The 23,847-nt window shown below is 40.3% G+C and overlaps 1 protein-coding gene across 1 annotated transcript in view; it reads left to right on the top strand.

The window, feature by feature from the left end:
* CUBN (cubilin) overlaps positions 1-20,695 on the top strand; it is a 219,163-nt gene extending 198,468 nt beyond the window's left edge. The window contains exons 60-67 of the mRNA XM_077809433.1: positions 10,698-10,903; positions 11,877-12,039; positions 12,509-12,717; positions 14,579-14,726; positions 14,862-15,043; positions 16,124-16,289; positions 19,874-20,109; positions 20,588-20,695. Coding sequence (XP_077665559.1) covers positions 10,698-10,903; positions 11,877-12,039; positions 12,509-12,717; positions 14,579-14,726; positions 14,862-15,043; positions 16,124-16,289; positions 19,874-20,109; positions 20,588-20,695 — 1,418 coding nt within the window. The remainder of the gene's footprint in view (positions 1-10,697; positions 10,904-11,876; positions 12,040-12,508; positions 12,718-14,578; positions 14,727-14,861; positions 15,044-16,123; positions 16,290-19,873; positions 20,110-20,587) is intronic.
* Positions 20,696-23,847: the final 3,152 nt, after the last annotated feature.

Raw genomic sequence — 23,847 nt, 5'->3', positions numbered from 1 at the left:
GTGAGTCACAGATTAGCAAAGATGAGACTCAGATTTATAGTGAAAAATTTTTAAGGGGAAATATTTTGTCTCTTGAACAAATAAATCTCATAAGCATGTGTCTTTGACTGTAGCAAGTTAATTCTCTTGCTGAATTTGGCCTACCTTCTCAGAGCTCCCACAGCTCCAATAAAACTGCAGTGCGTGGCACAGATTTCACAATCCATTTGGTTCAGTTTATCACAAGAGATCAAGGTGGACACACAGTGTGATTCTGTCAGGAGAGACTCAGAAAAAGAGTAGAGATCTGAGTGGAGAAGCTGAACCATAACTCACAGAGCAGTTTTGCTTCACAGGGGTTCTTACAAAACATTTTCTGGAGGCGGGGGCAGAATTGATCCACAAGCATTTGCACCAAATATCATTTTGTGTGTTGGATTTGAACAAATCCCAACTCGAAGTTCTGATGAAACCACTGAGTTTCACCAGGTTCTGTGTTGAGACCATGCCAAACACTTCAGTACAATGTTATACTTTTGCCTAGGCAGGCTCAAATGGGTCACAGAACTTCCAAGGCATATGTAACAAACCTGAAATCATGCACATTTTGTGTGTTTGGGGTTTAATTGTGTGAACACTTTACATAGCTGTACTTAGAAGCATTTAGAAACCCAGTGGTGGCTTTGGGTCTGATGCTGTTCCTATCAAATTCAATGGCAAATCTCCCATTGATTTCAAAGATAGCAAGATCCAATCTTCTATCTTGTGTAAGGATGAGCTTGGTCTCTAATATATTGTCCACATTAAGTCCCCTCTCAGTACCAAATATATTTTCCAAAAGGAAAAAGGTAGTTTTACACACATACATTCACAAGAATACAAGAAATTTGTTAGTCTAAGGTGCCACAGGTACGCTGGTTTTTTTGCGGATACAGACTCACACGGCTGCTACTCTGAAGTAATGTGGAGTAATCCCAATACCCACATATTTGCTAAATTTCTCACCATGGCTGACATTGTTACTAAATTAAAAAAAACCAACAGCTTCATAGACCTGGATTCATTCTGAAGTCCACTACTGCTACCACTAGTGTACCTGTTCATCACTGAGGCCACAATCCTACCACTGATTTCTTGTGCATGTACCTGGGGTCAAGATACAGTCCCATCTACTTCACTGACACTCCGCACATGGGCCTGTCTGTACAGATCCAATTGCAGGATCAGAGCCATTACATATTACAGTGATAAGTGCAATAGAAAAACCAAAAACAGATCTGGACTCCCCTGGTTTTTACAGTCCTGTTAATTCCCTTTTAATACTAACTGATCTTGAAAATGAGGCATTGTTTTTGTGTTTATTTGTTCAATGTTACTGCTGGTCTAGATATTATCCCAATTACAGTTTTGAAATACACCTTCAGATGGATACAGAAATACACCATGCCATGTTCAATATGGTTCATTGCAATGTCAGTCATACTTTATAAATGATTTGTAAGTATATATAAATATAAAGAGTTATCATTAATATATGTTTTACTAATTAGTCAGTCAGTTGTTCTAGATTGTTGCAATGTCCAGCAGGTAAATATCTTGCTTATAAAAGGGATATGTGTGCCCATAGGGGTACGCAAAGGTCTTCTAGGGGATACATCTTCTCATCTAGATATTTGTCAAGTTTTACAACAGGCTACATAAAAAGCACTAGTGAAGTCAGTACAAACTAAAATTTCATTCAGACAATGACTTGTTTACACTGCTCTATGTACTATACATTGACATGTAAGTACAATAGTTATATTCCAATTGATTTATTTTATAATTCTATGGTAAAAATGAGAAAGCAAGCAATTTTTCAGTAATGGTGTGCTGCGACACTTTTGTATTTTTATGTCTGATTTTTTAAGCAAGTAGTTTTTAAGTGAGGTGAAACTAGGGGTACACAAGACAAGTCAGCCTCCTGAAAGGAGTACAGTAGCCTGGAAAGGTTGAGAACCACTGATTTATAACACCACCTGATCTGTTTATAACACAAACAAATCATGTCATGTTTATAATAACTATTCAGTGTATTAACTCTTTCTGCTCTGTTTATAAATATACCTTTGTTACTGCAATATGTGTGAAGAAATAACTATTCAGAAGCATGCATTTGTGAGACAGCTGAAGAAGTTTAGCAGTGCACTCCATTGCACAGTTAGAATACATCCTTTAAATGTGTTTGAAGCACACATAGTTGTCCTTTAGCTCAATAGTACATGCACCTCTCAGAAATGCCAGCTATTTAAGATCTATACCATTTCTTCTCCCAAAGCAAAACAAACTCAAAAATGTTCAGCATGCACAAATGGCTCCACGCTGGGTAGATGAGAAAAGGAGAAGCGGACAGTTAAAGAACAGATTACTGGCTCCTCAGAAAGAATGGGCAGCTGAAAAATCTCTCATGGACATATGTGATTGGTCATCAATAGCAACTTTGTAATGATGAGGTAGAGTGGGAGGAGAAGAGGGAGGCCCAAAACAAAGAACTCCGACACCTGGGGCAGATCCTCAGCAGATATAAAACTTGTCACTGCTCCACTGAAGAAAAACCTACCTTAGATAAATAGCTTTTCAACAAATACTGCTCTGCATTTTGCTTAATGCAGGCTACTTGACATCTTGGCTGGTTTCCATTTTAGATATCCATGAAGTTGTTATAATATTCTGTAAATTTCTCCACTTATCTCAAATCAGTTTGAGCAGACTAAGCATTATAAACACTATTGATGAAAAAGCTGTTTTATTAACTGCAAAATACATCTTTCTTAATTTATCCCCTCACAAGTGCCATATCAGCTATTCTAGCCAGGATGAATTTACTGTAATAAGAGTGTAGGGTCTGTTTTCCCCTTTGTGTCAGTGCATTTCATACTGTATACCCATGGCTAGCTGCTTTTCGATTATTCATATTTTGCTATCATGGGACTTCGTTTGATACCAGCACCATGCTCAATGAAGTGCACCATCATAAGGCCCGAATTTCCTTTCTCCCAGTGTAGCACAAACAAATGGAAGCTAATAACTATAGGAAAAGATGGCTCCATTACCGGTGAGTAGCGGGCTAGCAAATCTGACAACTGTGAGTGCTGTGTGAGTTAGTCTATGTTCACTCATGACTCAATCCCATTGGCTTCCATGGGACCACGTACTTACTTAAAATTGAGTAAAAAGAAAAGGAGTACTTGTGGCACCTTAGAGACTAACCAATTTATTTGAGCATAGCTTTCGTGAGCTACAGCTCACTTCATCGGATGCATACTGTGGAAAGTGTAGAAGATCTTCTTATACACACAAAGCATGAAAAAATACCTCCCCCCACCCCCCACTCCTGCTGGTAATAGCTTATCTAAAGTGACCACTCTCCTTACAATGTGTATGATAATGAAGGTGGGCCATTTCCAGCACAAATCCAGGATTTAACAAGAATGTCTGGGGGGGTTTGGAAAAAACAAGGGGAAACAGGGTACCTTGCATAATGACTAAGCCACTCCCAGTCTCTATTTAAGCCTAAATTAATAGTATCCAATTTGCAAATGAATTCCAATTCAGCAGTTTCTCGCTGGAGTCTGGATTTGAAGATTTTTTGTTTTAAGATAGCGACCTTCATGTCTGTAATTGCGTGACCAGAGAGACTGAAGTGTTCTTCGACTGGTTTATGACTGTTATAATTCTTGACATCTGATTTGTGTCCATTTATTCTTTTATGTAGAGACTGTCCAGTTTGACCAAAGTACATGGCAGAGGGGCATTGCTGGCACATGATGGCATATATCACATTGGTGGATGTGCAGGTGAATGAGCCTCTGATAGTGTGGCTGATGTTATTAGGCCCTGTGATGGTGTCCCCTGAATAGATATGTGGGCACAGTTGGCAACAGGCTTTGTTGCAAGGGTAGGTTCCTGGGTTAGTGGTTCTGTTGTGTGGTATGTGGTTGCTGGTGAGTATTTGCTTCAGGTTGGGGGGCTGTCTGTAAGCAAGGACTGGCCTGTCTCCCAAGATCTGTGAGAGTGAGGGATCGTCCTTCAGGATAGGTTGTAGATTCTTGATGATGCGTTGAGAGGTTTTAGTTGGGGGCTGAAGGTGATGGCTAGTGGCATTCTGTTACTTTCTTTGTTGGGCCTGTCCTGGTGTAGGTGACTTCTGGGTATTCTTCTGGCTCTGTCAATCTGTTTCTTCACTTCAGCAGGTGGATATTGTAGTTGTAAGAATGCTTCATAGAGATCTTGAAGGTGTTTGTCTCTGTCTGAGGGATTGGAGCAAATGCGGTTGTAGCTTAGAGCTTGGCTGTAGACAATGGATCGTGTGATGTGGTCCTAATGAAAGCTGGAGGCATGTAGGTAAGTATAGTGGTCAGTAGGTTTCTGGTATAGGGTGGTGTTTATGTGACCATTGTTTATTAGCACCGTAGTGTCCAGGAAGTGGATCTCTTGTGTGGACTGGACCAGGCTGAGGTTGATGGAGGGATGGAAATTGTTGAAATCATGGTGGACTTCCTCAAGGGCTTCTTTTCCATGGGTCCAGATGATGAAGATGTCATCAATATAGCGCAAGTAGAGTAGGGGCATTAGAACAACGCTTCCTCAGCTCTCGTCCCCTAAGTCAGCCATAAAAATGTTGGCATACTGTGGGGCCATGCGGGTACCCATAGCAGTGCCGCTGATCTGAAAGTATACATTGTCCCCAAATGTAAAATAGTTATGGGTAAGGACAAAGTCACAAAGTTCAGCCACCAGGTTAGCCGTGACATTGTCGGGGATAGTGTTCTTGACGGCTTGTAGTCCATCTTTGTGTGGAATGTTGGTGTAGAGGGCTTCTACATCCATAGTGGCTAGGATGATGTTATCAGGAAGATCACCGATGGATTGTAGTTTCCTCAGGAAGTCAGTGGTGTCTCGAAGGTAGCTGGGAGTGCTGGTAGCGTAGGGCCTGAGGAGGGAGACTACATAGCCAGACAATCCTGCTGTCAGGGTGCCAATGCCTGAGATGATGGGGCGCCCAGGATTTCCAGGTTTATGGATCTTGGGTAGTAGATAGAATATCCCAGTTCAGGGTTCCAGGGGTGTGTCTGTGCGGATTTGATCTTGTGCTTTTTCAGGGAGTTTCTTGAGCAAATGCTGTAGTTGCTTTTGGTAATTCTCAGTGGGATCAGAGGGTAATGGCTTGTAGAAAGTGGTGTTGGAGAGCTGCCGAGCAGCCTCTTGTTCATATTCCGACCTATTCATGATGACAACAGCACCTCCTTTGTCAACCTTTTTGATTATGATGTCAGAGTTGTTTCTGAGGCTGTGGATGGCATTGTGTTCCGCATGGCTGAGGTTATGGGGCAAGTGATGCTGCTTTTCCACAATTTCAGCCCGTGCACGTCAGCAGAAGCACTCTATGTAGAAGTCCAGTCTGCTGTTTCGACCTTCAGGAGGAGTCCTCCTAGAATCCTTCTTTTTGTAGTGTTGGTAGGGAGGTCTCTGTGGATTAGTATGTTGTTCAGAGGTATGTTGGAAATATTCCTTGAGTCGGAGACGTCGAAAATAGGATTCCAGGTCACCACAGAACTGTATCATGTTCGTGGGGGTGGAGGGGCAGAAGGAGAGGCCCCGAGATAGGACAGCTGCTTCTGCTGGGCTAAGAGTATAGTTGGATAGGTTAACAATATTGCTGGGTGGGTTGAGGGAACCATTGCTGTGGCCCCTTGTGGCATGTAGTAGTTTAGAAAGTTTAGTGTCCTTTTTCTTTTGTAGAGAAGCAAAGTGTGTGTTGTAAATGGCTTGTCTAGTTCTAGTAAAGTCCAGCCATAAGGAAGTTTGTGTAGAAGGTTGGTTTTTTATGAGAGTATCCATTTTTGAGAGCTCATTCTTTATCTTTCCCTGTTTGCTGTAGAGGATGTTGATCAGGTGGTTCCGCAGTTTCTTTGAGAGTGTGTGGCACAAGCTGTCAGCATAGTCTGTGTGGTATGTAGATTGTAATGGATTTTTTACCTTCATCATCTGGACCAATGGAAAAGAAGCCCTTGAGGAATTCCACCATGATTTCAACAATTTCCATCCCACCATCAACCTCAGCCTGGTCCAGTCCACACAAGAGATCCACTTCTTAGACACAACAGTGCTAATAAACAATGGTCACATAAACACCACCCTATACCGGAAACCTACTGATCGCTATTCCTACCTACATGCCTCCAGCTTTCACCCTGACCACACCACACGATCCATCGTCTACAGCCAAGCTCTGCGATACAACCGCATTTGCTCCAACCCCTCAGACAGAGACAAACACCTACAAGATCTCTATCAAGCATTCCTACAACTACAATACCCACCTGCGGAAGCGAAGAAACAGATTGACAGAGCCAGAAGAGTTCCCAGAAGTCACCTACTACAGGACAGGCCTAACAAACAAAATAACAGAACGCCACTATCCGTCACCTTCAGCCCCCAACTAAAACCCCTCCAACGCATTATTAAGGATCTACAACCTATCCTGAAGGATGACCCAACACTCTCACAAATCTTGGGAGACAGGCCAGTCCTTGCCTACAGACAGCCCCCCAACCTGAAGCAAATACTCACCAGCAACCACATACCACACAACAGAACCACTAACCCAGGAACCTACCCTTGCAACAAAGCCCGTTGCCAACTGTGCCCACATATCTATTCAGGGGACACCATCACAGGGCCTAATAACATCAGCAACACTATCAGAGGCTCGTTCACCTGCACATCCACCAATGTGATATATGCCATCATGTGCCAGCAATGCCCCTCTGCCATGTACTTTGGTCAAACTGGACAGTCTCTACGTAAAAGAATAAATGGACACAAATCAGATGTCAAGAATTATAACAGTCATAAACCAGTCGGAGAACACTTCAGTCTCTCTGGTCACGCAATTACAGACATGAAAGTTGCGATATTACAACAAAAAATCTTCAAATCCAGACTCCAGCAAGAGATTGCTGAATTAGAATTCATTTGCAAATTGGATACAATTAACTTAGGCTTGAATAGAGACTGGGAGTGGCTAAGTCATTATGCAAGGTAACCTATTTCCCCTTGTTTTTTCCTACCCCCCTCCCCTCAGACGTTCTTGTTAAACCCTTGATTTGTGCTGGAAATGGCCCACCTTCATTATCATACACATTGTAAGGAGAGTGGTCACTTTAGATAAGCTATTACCAGCAGGAGTGTGGGGTGGGGGGAGGTATTTTTTCATGCTTTGTGTGTATAAGAAGATCTTCTACACTTTCCACAGTATGCATCCGATGAAGTGAGCTGTAGCTCATGAAAGCTTATGCTCAAATAAATTGGTTAGTCTCTAAGGTGCCACAAGTACTCCTTTTCTTTTTGCAAATACAGACTAACACGGCTGTTACTCTGAAACCTTAAAATTGAGTATGTCTTTAAGTGCTTTGGTAGATGAGGGCCAAAGTACTTAGCTTCTTGCAGGATCAAGCCCTAATAAACTTTATTTCAAAAAGTATATTTATTCTGAAAAAGTACAAACAGGGAGAAGAATGTAGCAAAGAAGCACCCCATCCCACAAGTAGTCTCACCTTTGATGATTTAGTCTTCCTAAGTATCTTTTTTGGCTCATAATTAATTGGTCCCATTTCCCCTCTCTTTGTTCTAAAGTTCTGCATTAGAAATGCAGTTATTTTAGGACTCGTCCAAATGTGTGATTCTTTAGTACACAAAGCTGGATTAGATCCAACTAATCCTTGTCTTTTTCATTCTGTTCCTATTATAAGTGTTCCCTATTCATTACTAGTGATAAAGAAGTCTACAGTCCCTCAGTGGAATAGGATTTTTTTTTTTTAAATCAGCTTCTGTTTGCGTGGAGTTTTCCCAGCTTCAGTTGGAACAGCAGGATGACTTTTATACTTAGTCACACTGGTTTAATTATTACAGTCTTGCAGAACTCTTGCCCCTAGCACATGGATACTGATGCAATACTGGTGACTGGAGGCTGATTTTACTCCAGAACTATCCCTTTGCAACACTAGCTCAGGCAGTGTCTAGAGTTATATGCTTGGAAATGTATCAGTGTGTCAAGGTTAAGACATCCGCTGTCCGGAAGAAAGTCATATTTTACACATGCAAATGAGATTCTGGATCTAACTACATTTGGTTGCTTTGCCACAAAAAGTAAATTATTTTGCTTATCTTACTGTTGTAAAAGCATTCATTGTGGGAGATGATCGACTGTTATTGCCTATCTTGCAAACTTTTCAGGCATTCTTTATGAGACAAGAAAAGCGTTAGCGATGCCTACTATATTCCAGTGTGTGAGTTAGATAATCGAACAAGAATCCCCAAAGAGATCAGAGAAAGATGCATGATTTTAACAAGCTGGTCAATTTTAACTAGTGCCTTGTGAACCAGTCAAGCACCAGGAAACTAGAATATAGAAAAGATGCAAGCAAATGTCTCTGCAAATATTCTGTACTTTTTACTTGGGTTGGGAATGGATTAGAGGTTAATAGAGGAGTGTCCAATCTACTGGATAATCATCTATGTCTAAAAGACACTTGACTCAGCACAATTTTTTTTTATAAATTATAGGGACAAATTTTCAAATCTGGGTAACTAAAGTTAAGGACATAGATATCTAATTAAAAGTGGCCTGATTTTCAAAGGTGCTGTGCAGGTGCAAGACCTCCTGAAATTCAGCACTTCTGAAAATCAGGCCGTGTGTAATCCTGTGCATGGACCTCATAAGTCACTTTAAGCACCCAGATCTGAAAATCTGGAAAAGAGTGTACTACCTCCACATAGATGGGGGAAGGGTATCATTAACTAGATTTTCAAAGTCAAAGTGCCCTCTACTGTCCAAAGAATTCTTTCTAGACAATGGATAAAAAGTCCATTTGAAAGAACTACTGCTTTTTCCACGCTTTATGTAAGAAACTGAGCAGCTGGTAAGAATTACATTGAAGTGTAATAGCCCACCTTAATTGATTAGTCTTGTTAGAGTTGGTATGGCAACACCCATTTTTTTCATGTTCTCTGTATTGTGACAAAGCTCTGTCCTTGCCTCCATGGGTCCCGCATTTCCTGGCGGATTTCGCTAGCCTCAGAGGCTCACTGTGACCCTCCACGTAACCCTTCTCTCTCTAGGGACAAGGGTCACAGTCTACTGAGCCATTTTCATCATAAGCCAGCAAGGGAGGTGAGGAGAAGTTATCCTTCCTGACACAGTCTCTGTTGTCTCCCAGTCTCAGTGATTAATCAGGGGGCAAAGGTGGGGGGAGGGGAGCCCGGGCCCACTCTCTACTCCGGGCTCCAGCCCAGGGACCCTAATAGTATTAGCTATGGTAGCTGACCTTTTACAAACAGGACATGTACAATTCCCTGGGCTACTTCCCCCACAGCAGCCCTCACTTCCTCAAGATCCAATTCACCCTTACCTCAGGGCCTCCTTCCTTGTGCCTGATATGGTGTATACTACTCAGCCTCTCCAACAGCACAACTTCCTCCCACAGCTCCTGACATGCACCCCCACCTGACTAACTGGGAGGCTTTTAACTAGTTTCAGCCAGCCCGATTGGCTTTAGGTGTCCCAATCAACCTACCATTCTCCCTGCCTTCTGGAAAGTTCTTAATTGGCCCCAGGTATCTTAATTGACCTGAAGCAGCTGCCATTTCACTTATCCTGGTATCAGGGATTTGTTTAGCCTGGAGCTAATATATCTATCTCCCTCTACTTTTCTATAGCCATCTGCCCTTGCCCTGTCACAGTGTGTATATATATACATATATATATATATCTTCCTATTGTATTTTCCACTGCATGTGTCCGATGAAGTGGGTTTTAGCCCACAAAAGCTTATGTCCAAATAAATTTGTTAGTCTCTAAGGTGCCACAAGTACACCTTGTTCTTTATGCTTCTTTTGTTTTTCTGTCCTCTACCTCCCTGCTTCCTTTTCAAAAAGCTTTTTAAAGTACAACGTTTTTAAAAGTGTTTAGTCATGGATGCTCAGTGAGAGGCACCTTAATGGGGCCTGATCATCAGGAAGTGCTGAGCACCCACCCTCTGAAAATCAAGTTCCTTTATGGTGTCTCTAACTAAGAACTCAAAACCTGAGGCACCAAGAATAACTTGTCTCTTTTGAAAACCATGGTCTCCATTCCTGTTCTTATTTCTCTAGAAGCTTCTTTGGAGACTGGGAAGGTCAGACTGTCTTTTCAAGAAGTCAGATAACATCCTCTCATGCTAAGCAGATGGTTTCAAATATGTATTTATTTACTATATTCATATTGGGTGACATGTACAGAAGTACCTAAATGACTTAGGAACTCTTGACAACTTGACCCATGACATCGTTATTCTATACCTTCCCTAAATTCTGTTTATTCATATGAATTTTTATAGATACTCCTTTAAAGCATATCAGAGAAATATGCATGGGATAAACCAGATGTACTGTAGGTGTCAATCGCTTGCCCTTCTTAAATCAGTCTGCCATACCTGATCATGATTCACATTTATATAGCGCTCTTTGTGTTCAAAGCAGGCACTTTAATCATTCAAATAGTCCACACAATAGCTTTGTTTGAAAGGCAATTAAATATTGCTGTGTATGACGGAAAAATATGGGATGTGAAATTAAAATAAGGTTTCAACTGTAAGTAGCTATCAGGCCTTACTTAATTATTTCTGCTTGTTTAACAGGACCTCAGCATGGCTGTGGCGGTTATTTGACAAATTCAAGTTACAGCTTTGGCTCTCCAGACTCTGACATGGATGGCACATATGACAAAAACTTGGAATGTGTGTGGATCATAGCTGCATCTGTAAACAAGCTGATCAACCTCACCTTCACCTCATTTGTTCTTGAAGCACCATCTTCTCAAAGATGCAGATATGATTATGTCAATGTAAGAGAAACCGTATTCTAATCTAATCATGATATATATAAACTACTTTGTTCAATATGTTGGATCAGAGATTTAAAATTTAATCAGTAGAAGGAGATCTTCTTCACAGAGAAATTAAATTGCTTGTTTTTGAAAATGAAAGTTCTGCAGTATGATAAATTATTGAAGGACTCAAGGTGAAATCCTAGGCACTGGGAAGTCAAGGGGAGTTTTGCTATTGACTTCAGTGGGGATAGGTTTCACTTTCAGGATTTAACTGAATTGTAAATATAAATGTGTAGCCTACTTACTATATAAAATGCCACAAACAAAATAGAACTTACACTGTAGACAAAGTCAAATACTTTGAAAGAACACTTAAAGAATTACTTTATCCTACCAAACTGTTTCAAAGCACTTCTTATTTTAAAACTTATGAAAAGGTAAATCCAAATAATGGATCCTCACGTCTTGACTCCATTCTGTTGTATATGAGTACATAGTAGGCAAGACACGTAGCAGGACATTCTGAAATGCTGGCTCCCAGCATCAAGATGAGTATACTGTAGATCTAGTCAAGAATTTTCCACCAAAATATTTTTGATGGAAAATTGCTTTTCAATTAAATGGACACTTTTGTGAAAACATTTAACTGAAAATGTTTGAGTTTTCATCAAAAAATGAACTCCCCCACCCCAACCAAAAAGTTTAAATTTTTGTCTGCTTTCTTGAATTAGGGATCTAAAATAATAAGATCACACTTTCTAAGATAATTAGCTTATTTGAAGATGTGAACTATGATAATCAGCAATTTTTATGAAAGCCCAAGAGCATCTTCCTTTCATTAATGGGAGGAAAGGGACTTAAAACTGTAAAGTCAAACAAGAGTTCAGAGAACTAGACTTTTGTTAATCTATTTACGAATATATTTATATTAAAATAGCACAAGTGCCAAAAATATTAGTGAGGTATCCAGTGTTTTCTCCCCTTTTAGCTGTATGATGGAGATAATGAAAATGCCAATTTAGCTGGCACATTTTGTGGGTCCACCATGCCAGCTCCATTTCTTTCTACCAATAACTTCTTGATGGTGAAGTTTGTCACAGATAGTTCTGTGCAAAGGGCAGGTTTCAATGCTACCTACGCCATTGTGGATCGTAAGTATTTTATTTGTTTGTTTATTTATTTACCCCAAAGAGAAATGTGTAGGTAGTGGGTAGGTGCACTTTGCATAACTCTGCGAAGTGTCTTGTGATCAAATTAAAAGCAGCATCATTGGATTCCAGCTGCAGTCCAGTCTCTTTTGATTGCAGGATGGTTGTCAGCCTCAAGAGCAAAATGAGAACAATTCACTATAGAGGATTAATATGTATCCTGAGAATATGGAAAACAAACATTTCTCTGCATGTAGAACATATGCAGGCACAGAGATTGATAGATGTAGCTTGACACCATGATCAGAGTGTTTTTTATTTATACTTTGCCTCTAAAGAATCATCAAAAGATCAATGTGAAATCATAACGAATTCCAATAAACAATTAAGCAGTTTTGCTGAGGTGGACAGCTTTTTCACACGCCTTGTGGTATCGAGATACAATTAATTAAGTTGTTATTGCTTCCAACAGGATTGTGTGGCGGAACATATAATGCAACTTCTACCCCACAAACCACAATGTCACCTAATTTTCCTAATGCCTATCCACCATTTACTTTCTGCACATGGATCATTGACGCCCCACCACAGCAGCAAGTCAAACTGGTGGTAGAGGCATTCCACCTCCACTCCAAACAGGACTGCTCTCAGAATTATCTAGAGTTCCAGGACCCAACAATGGTAAGACATGCACAATTTATGTCACTGGTCAAAAAAGTTAGTAACAAACATCTAGTTCTCACCTTGTTTGGACCAGAGAAAATAGAAGTATCACTGTTTGGGGGTTCTGCGAGTCATTGTGTTAATGATACTGGATTAAATTCATTCCTATACAGGGGGCCCATACAAGTCATTATGCACTATCACGTAAGTCTCATAAGTGGCTTTATGCAAATCCTGTGCACATGGGACATTTCACTCACTGTGTGCTATGTAACTTCTCATAATTACATCAAGCCATATTTCCGCCAAACTTAACATTCATTAAATATTGCCCAATAGTAGGCTTTCATAAACAGACTTTATATCATATTATTCAAGAATCACGATAAAAACAAATGTACTTGCAAAAAGTGGTGTTTATGGCAAAGGCACAGAAAGAAACAGTTTGTTTCCATTGTATTAAATATGACTAAACCTTCTTTTGTTGTTTCAATTTGGGCATGAAAATCACTGTTAACTTTTGGTTGCCCTCTAGTGGTGGCTGAATGTCATTTTTAACATATTTAGATATTACATTACTTTTATGGAAATGTTAGAGTGTGATCTGTATAAAAAGTACACATAAAAATAATGTCAGGGATATAGCAGTAAGCCTTTAACCCTGATCCCAATCTCCATTGGTTTACCTATTACCATCAGTAATCAAAATGCAGTTAAAATTCAAATTTTTACACTGTGAAAATATTGTAGCAAAATGGTACATTAAATTTAATTGTAAAAAAGGATTTTTTTCTTGAATGTTTATACATGTAACAAAAAATGCAATTTTGATACCTAAGAACATATAGAATATGGACTATTGCAACTAGCTACTGATGACAAAGATAATGCCTTTATAAAAACAAGGAGTCTGGTGGCACCTTAAAGATTAACAGATTTATTTGCGCCTAAGCTTTCGTGGGTAAAAAACCCACTTCTTCGAGGCATGGAGTGAAAATTACAGATACAGGCATAAATATATATTGGCACATGAAGAGAAGGGAGTAACCTTACAAGTGGAGAAACAATGCTGAAGACCAATTTAGTCAGAGTGGATGTGGTTAAAAGTAGCCATTCTTCAAAAAAAATAAATTCAAAAACAGACTTCAAAGAGAAACTGCAGAACTACAATTCATTTACAAACTTAACACCATCAATTTGGGCTTGAATAGGGACTGGGAGTGGCTGGCTCACTACAAAAGCAATTTTCCCTCTGTTGGTATTGACACCTCCTCCTTAATTATTGGGAGTGGACCACATCCACTCTGACTAAATTGGCCTTCAACACTGGTTCTCCACTTGTAAGGTTACTCCCTTCCCTTCATGTGCCAATATATATTTATGCCTGTATCTGTAATTTTCACTCCATGCATCTGAAGAAGTGGGTTTTTTACCCACAACAGGTTAGGCACAAATAAATCTTAGTCTTTAAGGTGCCACCAGACTCCTTGTTGTTTTTGTGGATACAGACTTAACAGTGCTACCCTTCTGATACATAACGCCTTTATAAAATGCTGCCCTGGCAAGACAGAAGCAAAACACTCTGTAATATAAACTTGGTTTACATTATAGTTCACCTTTTAGTTTAGTTGACTTTTCCCCCTTTTTAAATGTAAAATACACACACAAAAAGTGTGTGGTGAAAGTATAAGCTGTTCATCCAGGGAGTTCATAATGCTGAGTTTACTTTGCATAAGAGTGGATCTGAAAGACAAGATTTTTAATCAAATTTTAATATGGCAACATATCAGATTGCAATAAGATCACCCAAAGGTAAATAGATAAAGGGAATTACCATTTAACTGCAATTTGTAAGTTACTTATATTTATTTAATTCCAGGGTAACCATGGACAGGTCAATAGATTCTGTGGCACTGAAACTTTTGCAGTCCCCGAGTTTTATTCTTATGGTCGGACTGCCATTGTGACTTTCAAATCAGAGGAATACATGATTAATAACAGAGTCAGGTTTACCTATCAGACTGCAGGTAAGCCTTGAAGAAGTTTTTGAGGCATATGCCTACAGATTCTTTGTTCACTATGGAGAGTAAACAAGCAATGACACAGAAATTTGTAAGGCTTACAAATGTTTCGTTTTTCCTCCGCCCCCGCACCCCAAACAGGTTGCAGCAGAGAATATAATCAGTCATTTGGTTATCTGAAGAGCCCTGGCTGGCCTGGTCTCCATCCCAATAATTTGGATTGTACCATCATTCTACAGGCTCCTCCGAATCACACTATTTCTCTCTTTTTCCATGCTTTCAATTTGGAGGACAGCAGCCGATGTTCTTTGGATTTCTTAGAGGTATTGAGAAATTATTTGTTATGCACTTGATCCACAGCCCATGGAAATCAGAAGGAGTCTTTCCTTTTACTTCAATAGGCTTGGCTCAAGCCCTATCTAAATGGACATTAGAGACTTCACTATTGCTATCAATTTTACACTGAAGGTGATGAGATACTACAGTGATGGATGGCAGTATAAAATTCTAAAACAGACGGCTAGATAATTTCATCATCAACTAGCTGCTCCTCATCCAGGTGTCGCTGTCTGCTAGGCACTGAGAAAGCTTCAAGATAGTGTAATTTACATTTGATGTTAACGTCTGTGGAAAAACAGATCTACAGACTCACAGGCTGATCAGCCAGCACATAAGTGCTAAAATCTCTTAAAAAATATACGAAAATAGTAGATATTTGATCTGTAGTGAAAGATGTAGGGTAGCTGAAAAGGTACTTTCTGGATTGAGGGGAAAGATTCCTACCAACCACATAAAGCCATTTTCTCATTCTTTTTGAGAGTGGTGAAGGTTTTACACATATATCCTTAAGTTTCTAATGCAAATTGTTCAGATGCCGGAAATCAGAAGTTTCTTCTGTGGAAGGATTTTATCTTCATTTCTCCTCTGTTACACTCCTTACTTCACCCTCCTCTAGAGATGGGTTTGAACTCTGTAGCATGACCCCATCTCTGCTTTCAGTCTAGCAGGATGAAGAGGCAGTATTCACGTATCTGGGATATTAAGATTTCTCAACAGCAGCAAAACGTATAGGGGTATATTTTAAATATAAAGCTTAGGCATTAAGCAACCAACTCTAATTAAAAGGAAAATGTACTATACCATGAAGTTGAGCTTAAAAATTTTGGCCGTATTTGTTCTGTGCAATAATTTAGAAAGCCTATAGACACTGGTTAACTGCCTTCTCTCCTTTCTGAGCAGCAGCTTGCAGCAAGATAGAAAAATACATGTTGTGAATATTCACAATGAAACTTCAGTTGTGCCATACATAAGAATCAAATCCTTTGCTCCCTGCTTGTGGTTTGTTTCCTTGTACACCATGAAAATGAATGTAATGTTAACAATGGGTTTGTATTCCTTTAAAGGTCAGAAATGGTAGTGATGCAGGTTCCCCACTACTTGGCAGGTATTGCGGAAACACTGTGCCCAATCCAATCTTCCCTGAAAATCATGTTGTATACCTGCGTTTCAAGAGTGACATTTTAGTTGCTCGCGATGGATTTGAGATCACTTGGACTTCATCACCAACTGGTAAGGCAGTGATAACTTGGTAATCACATCTAGCAATTGTGCAGAATAATAGGTCTGAAGGTTGAAAGTCACAGCATTTTTAATTCAGTGAACAAGAGGTGAAACTAAACATTATCCAGACTAGCCTTAGATTACTTCAAATATGGGAAAATTGAATACCATCTTTTTCATTTTAGGTTATTCTGTGTCAAATCAGCCAAATAAATAGGTCATTTCATACCACCAGTTTTAAGTGAAACTCCTCATTGACCACATTATGGCCCATAGACAACTTGTACCTCCCGATACTGGGAGGGGGGCACAATCTAAGGGAGAGGACACATGACCACCCAGTGACCTCCCTGCCCTGTGCCCAACCTGGGGCCGCTGCCCCCTCCCCGCTCCACCAGAGTTACTTACAGGGATGGGGGCACGGGCTCTGTCTTTGCACGTTTGGCCACTCTCTCTAGCAGCAGGAGGGAGCCACTTCTTACGCAGCTGAAGCTGGCCGCTCCCAGTCACTGCCTCAGTGCAGCATGGTGGCTACCTGAGAGAGAGCCTGTCTGGGGAGGCAGTGTCCCACCCCACCCCCTTTGCTCCCTGCCCAGGACCAGCTGCCAGGGACAGGGGCCGAGTGAGTCAGAGGCCCCCTCCCCTCAGCATGTTTCCAGCTCGCTTGGCTCCTGTCCCCGGCAGACAGGCCTGGGCAGGGAGCAGACAGGGCAGGGTGGGCCATTGCGCTGCACAGAGCAGCGACCCAGAGCGCCAGATATGAGAAGTAACTGGTCTGCCCCTTCCATTCCCGACCTTTTATCATTTTCCTGTGTGAGTTCATTCCTGTATGTAGTGATTGTCTGGTTTTACCCACATAGTTGCTACTGGGGCATTTAGTGCACTGGATGAGGAACACCACTTGTTGTGATAGGCATGGGTAGGACCCATGGATCTTGAAAGGTGTGGGAGAGTGCTGATCATTGTAGCAGTGGAGATATGGCTGCAGGTTTTGCATCTATTGTTCTGGCAGGGTCTGGTGCTGCTTTGAGTCAGTGCGTCCTGGTTTGTGGGGAGCTTGCTTCCGATGATGAGCTTGGAGAGGTTGCTGTGATGTTTGAAGGCCAGAGGAGGGGGTTCAGGAAAGATTTCTTTCAGGATAGAGCCCCCATCAAGTATGGGTTGTAGCTGTTTGATGATACCCTGTATGGCAGTGGTGGGCAACTGTGACCAATGGGCTGCCTGTGGCCCATCAGGGTAATCCGCTGGCAGGCTGTGAGACAGTTTGTTTACATTGACTGTCCATGGGCATGGCCGCCTGCAGCTCCCAGTGGCCGTGGTTCCCCGTTCCTGGCCAATGGGATCTGCGGGAAGTGGCACTGGCTGGCTGCAGGGTGCCCACCACTGCTATATGGGTTACAATGGGGGTGAAACCAGACAATCACTCTGCTCTCAAATAAACTCTCACAGGAAAATGATAAAAGATAAAAATACCGCATCATCTGTGGGTGAACACTTTTCACAATGCGATCACTCTATATCTGACTTATCAGTCCTCATCCTCAAAGGAAACCTGCACAACTCTTTCAAAAGAGAAGCCTGGGAGCTTAAATGTAGAACTCTGAGAGACACTGAAAATCATGGACTGAATAGAGACACTCGATTTATGGCTTATTATAACAATCTATAACCCACTACCAACCCTGCTAGAGCCGCTTCCCCACACTTTCTTCCCTATGATTGGAGAGGTGTTAACAGGCCATTTCACCTTGAATGGTCCCTTGAAATATCTGTTAACTACTTATGCTAAACAATCTGTTCCACTTTGTTTAGCTGTGACAAACGGAGGGGGGGAAGGATAGCTCAGTGGTTTGAGCATTGGCCTGCTAAACCCAGACTTGTGAGTTCAATCCTTGAGGGGGTTGGACTAGATGACCTCCTGAGGTCCCTTCCAATCCTGATCTCCTATGATTCTATGACAGTCTGAGTACATTTCCCAAACCTGAAGAAGAGCTCTGCTTAAGCTTGTCTCCATGACCAATAGAAGTTGCTCCAATAAAAGATAAAAAGAAAAGGAGTACTTGTGGCACCTTAGAGACTAACCAATTTATCTGAGCATAAGCTTTTGTGAGCTACAGCTCACTTCATCGGATGCATATTGTGGAAAGTTTAGAAGATCTTATTATATACACACAAAGCATGAAAAAATACCTCCTCTCACCCCACTCTCCTGCTGGTAATAGCTTATCTAAAGTGATCACTCTCCTTACAATGTGTATGATAATCAAGGTGGGCCATTTCCAGCACAAATCCAGGTTTTCTCACCCCCCGCCCCCCACACACAAACTCACTCTCCTGCTGGTAATAGCTTATCCAAAGTGACCACTCTCCTTACATTGTGTATGATAATCAAGGTGGGCCATTTCCAGCACAAATCCAGGGTTTAACAAGAACGTCTGCGGGGGGGTTGGAAAAAACAAGGGGAAATAGGCTACCTTGCATAATGACTAAGCCACTCCCAGTCTCTATTCAAGCCTAAGTTAATTGTATCCAATTTGCAAATGAATTCCAATTCAGCAGTTTCTTGCTGGAGTCTGGATTTGAAGTTTTTTTGTTGTAAAATAGCGACTTTCATGTCTGTAATCGCGTGACCAGAGAGATTGAAGTGTTCTCCGACTGGTTTATGACTGTTATAATTCTTGACATCTGATTTGTGCCCATTTATTCTTTTACGTAGAGACTGTCCAGTTTGACCAATGTACATGGCAGAGGGGCATTGCTGGCACATGATGGCATATATCACATTGGTGGATGTGCAGGTGAACGAGCCTCTGATAGTGTGGCTGATGTTATTAGGCCCTGTGATGGTGTCCCCTGAATAGATATGTGGGCACAGTTGGCAACGGGCTTTGTTGCAAGGATAGGTTCCTGGGTTAGTGGTTCTGTTGTGTGGTATGTGGTTGCTGGTGAGTATTTGCTTCAGGTTGGGGGGCTGTCTGTAGGCAAGGACTGGCCTGTCTCCCAAGATTTGTGAGAGTGTTGGGTCATCCTTCAGGATAGGTTGTAGATCCTTAATAATGCGTTGGAGGAGTTTTAGTTGGGGGCTGAAGGTGATGGCTAGTGGCGTTCTGTCCCCAAATGTAAAATATTTGTGTTGGAAATGGCCCACCTTGATTATCATACACATTGTAAGGAGAGTGATCACTTTAGATAAGCTATTACCAGCAGGAGAGTGGAGTGAGAGGAGGTATTTTTTCATGCTTTGTGTGTATATAATAAGATCTTCTAAACTTTCCACAGTATGCATCCGATGAAGTGAGCTGTAGCTCATGAAAGCTTATGCTCAAATAAATTGGTTAGTCTCTAAGGTGCCACAAGTACTCCTTTTCTTTTTGCGAATACAGACTAACACGGCTGTTACTCTGAAACCAATAAAAGATACTACCTCACACATCTTGTCTCTTGCCATTCTTCCAGACCATTCTATCTCCCACCATCCCTGAATGCTAACCCCATGGAAAAGAACCTATAAAAATATTGGTATAAAGCAACTGCGTTGTACAGTATTTTGTAGAAATAAACATTTAGAACTAATGAATACCCTCTGTTTCCAGGATGTGGAGGAACCTTATATGGAAACACTGGTTCATTTGCCAGCCCTGACTATCCCGCAACTTACCAGAACAATACTGATTGTGAATGGATCATTATTGCCCCCCAGGGACGTATTGTTACAGTTAACTTTGTTTTCATCAGCATTGATGACCCAGGTGACTGTACTAGGAACTACCTGATACTTTACAATGGGTCAGATGCTAGCTATCCACGGACTGGACCATACTGTGGGATGGTATGTATTCTTTATTTTCTTGTAGTAGTTCTTTAAAAGTCATTATTACTCATTTGATTTTAAAATTGCTTACCTAACTCTGACAGCAATTATATATGGACAATAAAAAAAGCTGAATAAACTGGGCTTCTGTCGCATTCTAGTAGGAAGTCCTCTAGTCCTTTCAAATGGAGATATTATAGTGACATCTACTGGGCTGCATCAAGACTTTTTTTTCTCAGAACTCATCTGCTTTGTTTGCGTTCCAAATGATGCTGATAACGGCCTGTGGGCAAAATCCACCTGCTGTGCTCCACTGCCAAGTGCAGCAGTGAATGAACTGAAAATTGGGACCACAGGTTTTAAACCACATGTGGCTTTTTTAATGGGTAAACGGGCAGCCTGCATATCAGACTGGCTCTGCTTATACCTAATTATATTGTCATAGGGAAATGTTTAAAAATGTGAATTGGTTTTTTAATATTCTTTTCCTCTTTAGGATACAAACATTGCTTCATTTACTGCGACATCACATCAAGTCTTCATAAAATTCCATGCTGAATATGCAACGTTACCATCAGGCTTCCAGTTAACTTGGACTAGCTAGAACCATTATTCCAAGGAAGTACAATCCCTTAGTACTTAGCTACGGTGCAGAGACATTAGGTCATAAAGTGACTGTTTGAGATATGACTGTGATCGCTATAATAAAAGTAAATTACTGTAAATACAGTTGTGCATTTAGAATTATTTCAAACAAATTTTAGCTCCTTTTATACTTAAAATGATGTCTGCTTCTTTACACATAACTGTGAAAACGTGCTGGATATCAGTATTTGAAATATAGTGTGATTTTTAAAAATTATGCTACAAGATTTGAAATAAATGTTCTCAAAGCAAGTAACTGTCTAAAAATATGTACAAAAATGTGTTTTATAACTTACTGTCATAAAAAATTTGTTACACAGAAAAGATGAACACAAAATATACAAAAAGAACAGGAGTACTTATGGCACCTTAGAGACTAACAAATTTAACAAACTGTGAGAGGCTAACTAGTTACGATAAAACTCTCTTTCCTGAAGGGCACCTGCCCACACTTATTGCTGGGAGAAAAACTCTCACAGTTTGTATGGTAACTTCCAACTTATCTGTATGTGTATATATTTATATATATATATCTTCTTACTATATATTCCACTCTATGCATCCGATGAAGTGGGCTGTAGCCCACGAAAGCTTATGCTCTAATAAATTTGTTAGTCTCTAAGGTGCCACAAGTACTCCTGTTCTTTTAGCAGACACAGACTAACACAGCTGCTACTCTGAAACCTGACAAAATACACAGCATCTGAGGTGCTAGGAAAATAATCTCAAATGAAAAAAAAAATACCTTCAAATCTGATTAGGGGATTTAGACACATAACTGTCATTAATTAATCAGCTTTGAAAATCTCAACCATCATTTTAAGTACGTTTGGATAAAGCTTCTCTTTTTCAGAAACAGTCCCCATCTTGTAAATATTTACATGAGTAAATACTGACCTTGGTAACATTCAGTAAATATTTACATGAGTAAATAATTACACTGCTTATGTTGGTAGTTCTGTTGTACTCACAGGACTATTTTCAAAAACAATCCATTCTCTTTAAGACCTTGATCCAACAAAGCACTTAAGCATATGCTTAATTTTACGCACTTGAGTAGTCCCATTGAAGTCCATGGGATTACTCACATGATTAAAATTTACCATGTGTCTAAGTGGCTGCAGGATTGAGGACTTAGACTTTACATACTGTTATAATTCTCATAATTTTCATTGAGATATTAACCTCTTGAAGCTTCTCAAATCTATTTTAAAATTAAAATAGATTCTTTATAAGCAAACTACAGAAACTAAATGATGTATGTAGCAGCTACTTGTTCAATAAATGTAACTTCAGAACAGGGCATACAGAGGAATAGTCCTTCAATTTTGACTACAGTTGTTTTCGTCTCTGTGACCAGAAGGGCAGGCAAACAACTTCCTACTTCTCCAAGTTCCAAGTTCTCTCTGAGTCAATTTGCCTGCTTCAGTCACAAGTGAAAAATGGTCTCAGCATAGTATCTAGTGGCTGCTGGTTCACATCATATAACTCCCACACACTCTGTCACAATCCAATATTCATTAAGAAGAATCTCTGGAATGGACTAGCAAGTGAGCCAATGTGCTGATCTGTAAGGGGAAATTTAAGTCTTCTACCCTTGTTGTGCATGGGTCTTCGTAACATTAGAAAATTCTCACTTCATAACTACACAGTCAGACTCACAATAAAGAAGAGAAAAGCTGTTAAGCTGACCAGTTCATTAAAATACATTTTTGAAAGTTTTCCATGTGATGAGGGGGATGGGCTGTCTGACCTGGTGTAAAAATGGGAATCTCAGGCCAGAATATGGCCCTAAATTGTCTAGCCTCGGCCTTTGGCCCTCACCCCTAGTTACCACAACCGCAAACACATGCCTAAACGTGAAAGTCCTTATACACAATTAGGACAAAATCATGTTTAACACTGTCGTAATTAAGTTTCTGACATTATGCATTTTTCCGATCTAGGGAAGGACTTTGATAGTACCATGCATTTATTCACTTGAAATAAACTATACAGATCAGTGAGCCTTGGTGAAAGAAAGAAAAGAATGATATGGGATGAAAAGAAACTTATAAGATAAACTAGGCATGGCTGACTTTTACCAGTCAGATTTAACAAGGAGTAATGGTCTCAAGTTGCAGTGGGGGAGATTTAGGTTGGATATTAGGAAAAACTTTTTCACTAGGATGTTGGTGAAACACTGGAATGCGTTACCTAGGGAGGTGGTGGAATCTCCTTCCTTAGAAGTTTTTAAGGTCAGGCTTGACAAAGCCCTGGCTGGGATGATTTAATTGGGGATTGGTCCTGCTTTGAGCAGGGGGTTGGACTAGATGACCTCCTAAGGTCCCTTCCAACCCTGATATTCTGATTCTATGAAAGTTTGTTCCACTTTAAAAATAGCACAATAGTTTTGTAATTTTGCCTGATTTTATTTATAATTAAATCAAATACACAATTTCCTTTGAAAAAAAAAAAGTTCCAGAAAAGCACATGTGGGCTGTTGAATTTAGTTTTTAGTAAAAGGTTCATTTGATCTAAAGCAACTGTTTCTGACAAAAATAATCAGGATCTAAAATCAGAATAAATGATCAGTCCTGGTAGAAAAACAACAGGAGCACTCTCCTCTAACATTAGAAACCACAACAAAAATACCACTGCAGATTAATGAAGAGGACTTCAAAGAAAAAAGCTGTTACTGAGCAATGTTTCTGTCTCTGAAGGTACAGAGCAATGTAAAGTGCTTACTGAAAATTACTGTGGAGCACAACACAAAGAAAAGCAAATCTGATAATTGAAAAAAGATTTTTTTCCAATAAATTACGCAGTGGTTATTGACATAGTATTATATAATTTGAAAACGTAAAAAAATGTGCTTAATAAGATTTATTATCTGCTTTCACATTGCTGCCAGGAATAGCTTGTTGTCACATCTGTATACACTGTTCTCTATTTTACAAAGACCATGATAGCTGGCACGGAATACGTTATTCTATATTATGGTGTCTGCACTATGGCAAACCTCCCCAGAAATCACTGATGATTGCAGCTGGCAAAGCACAAATAATGTGCACATATTTCTGACACTGATACACAGGATTGGTGCTATGGCCCTAGCTTTAGAAGAGTCTC

This window comes from Eretmochelys imbricata, chromosome 2 (assembly GCF_965152235.1).
Source record: "Eretmochelys imbricata isolate rEreImb1 chromosome 2, rEreImb1.hap1, whole genome shotgun sequence".
Classification (NCBI taxonomy): domain Eukaryota; kingdom Metazoa; phylum Chordata; order Testudines; family Cheloniidae; genus Eretmochelys; species Eretmochelys imbricata.
The sequence above is the reverse complement of the archived record's forward strand: the minus strand, read 5'-3'. Positions and strand labels throughout refer to the sequence as shown.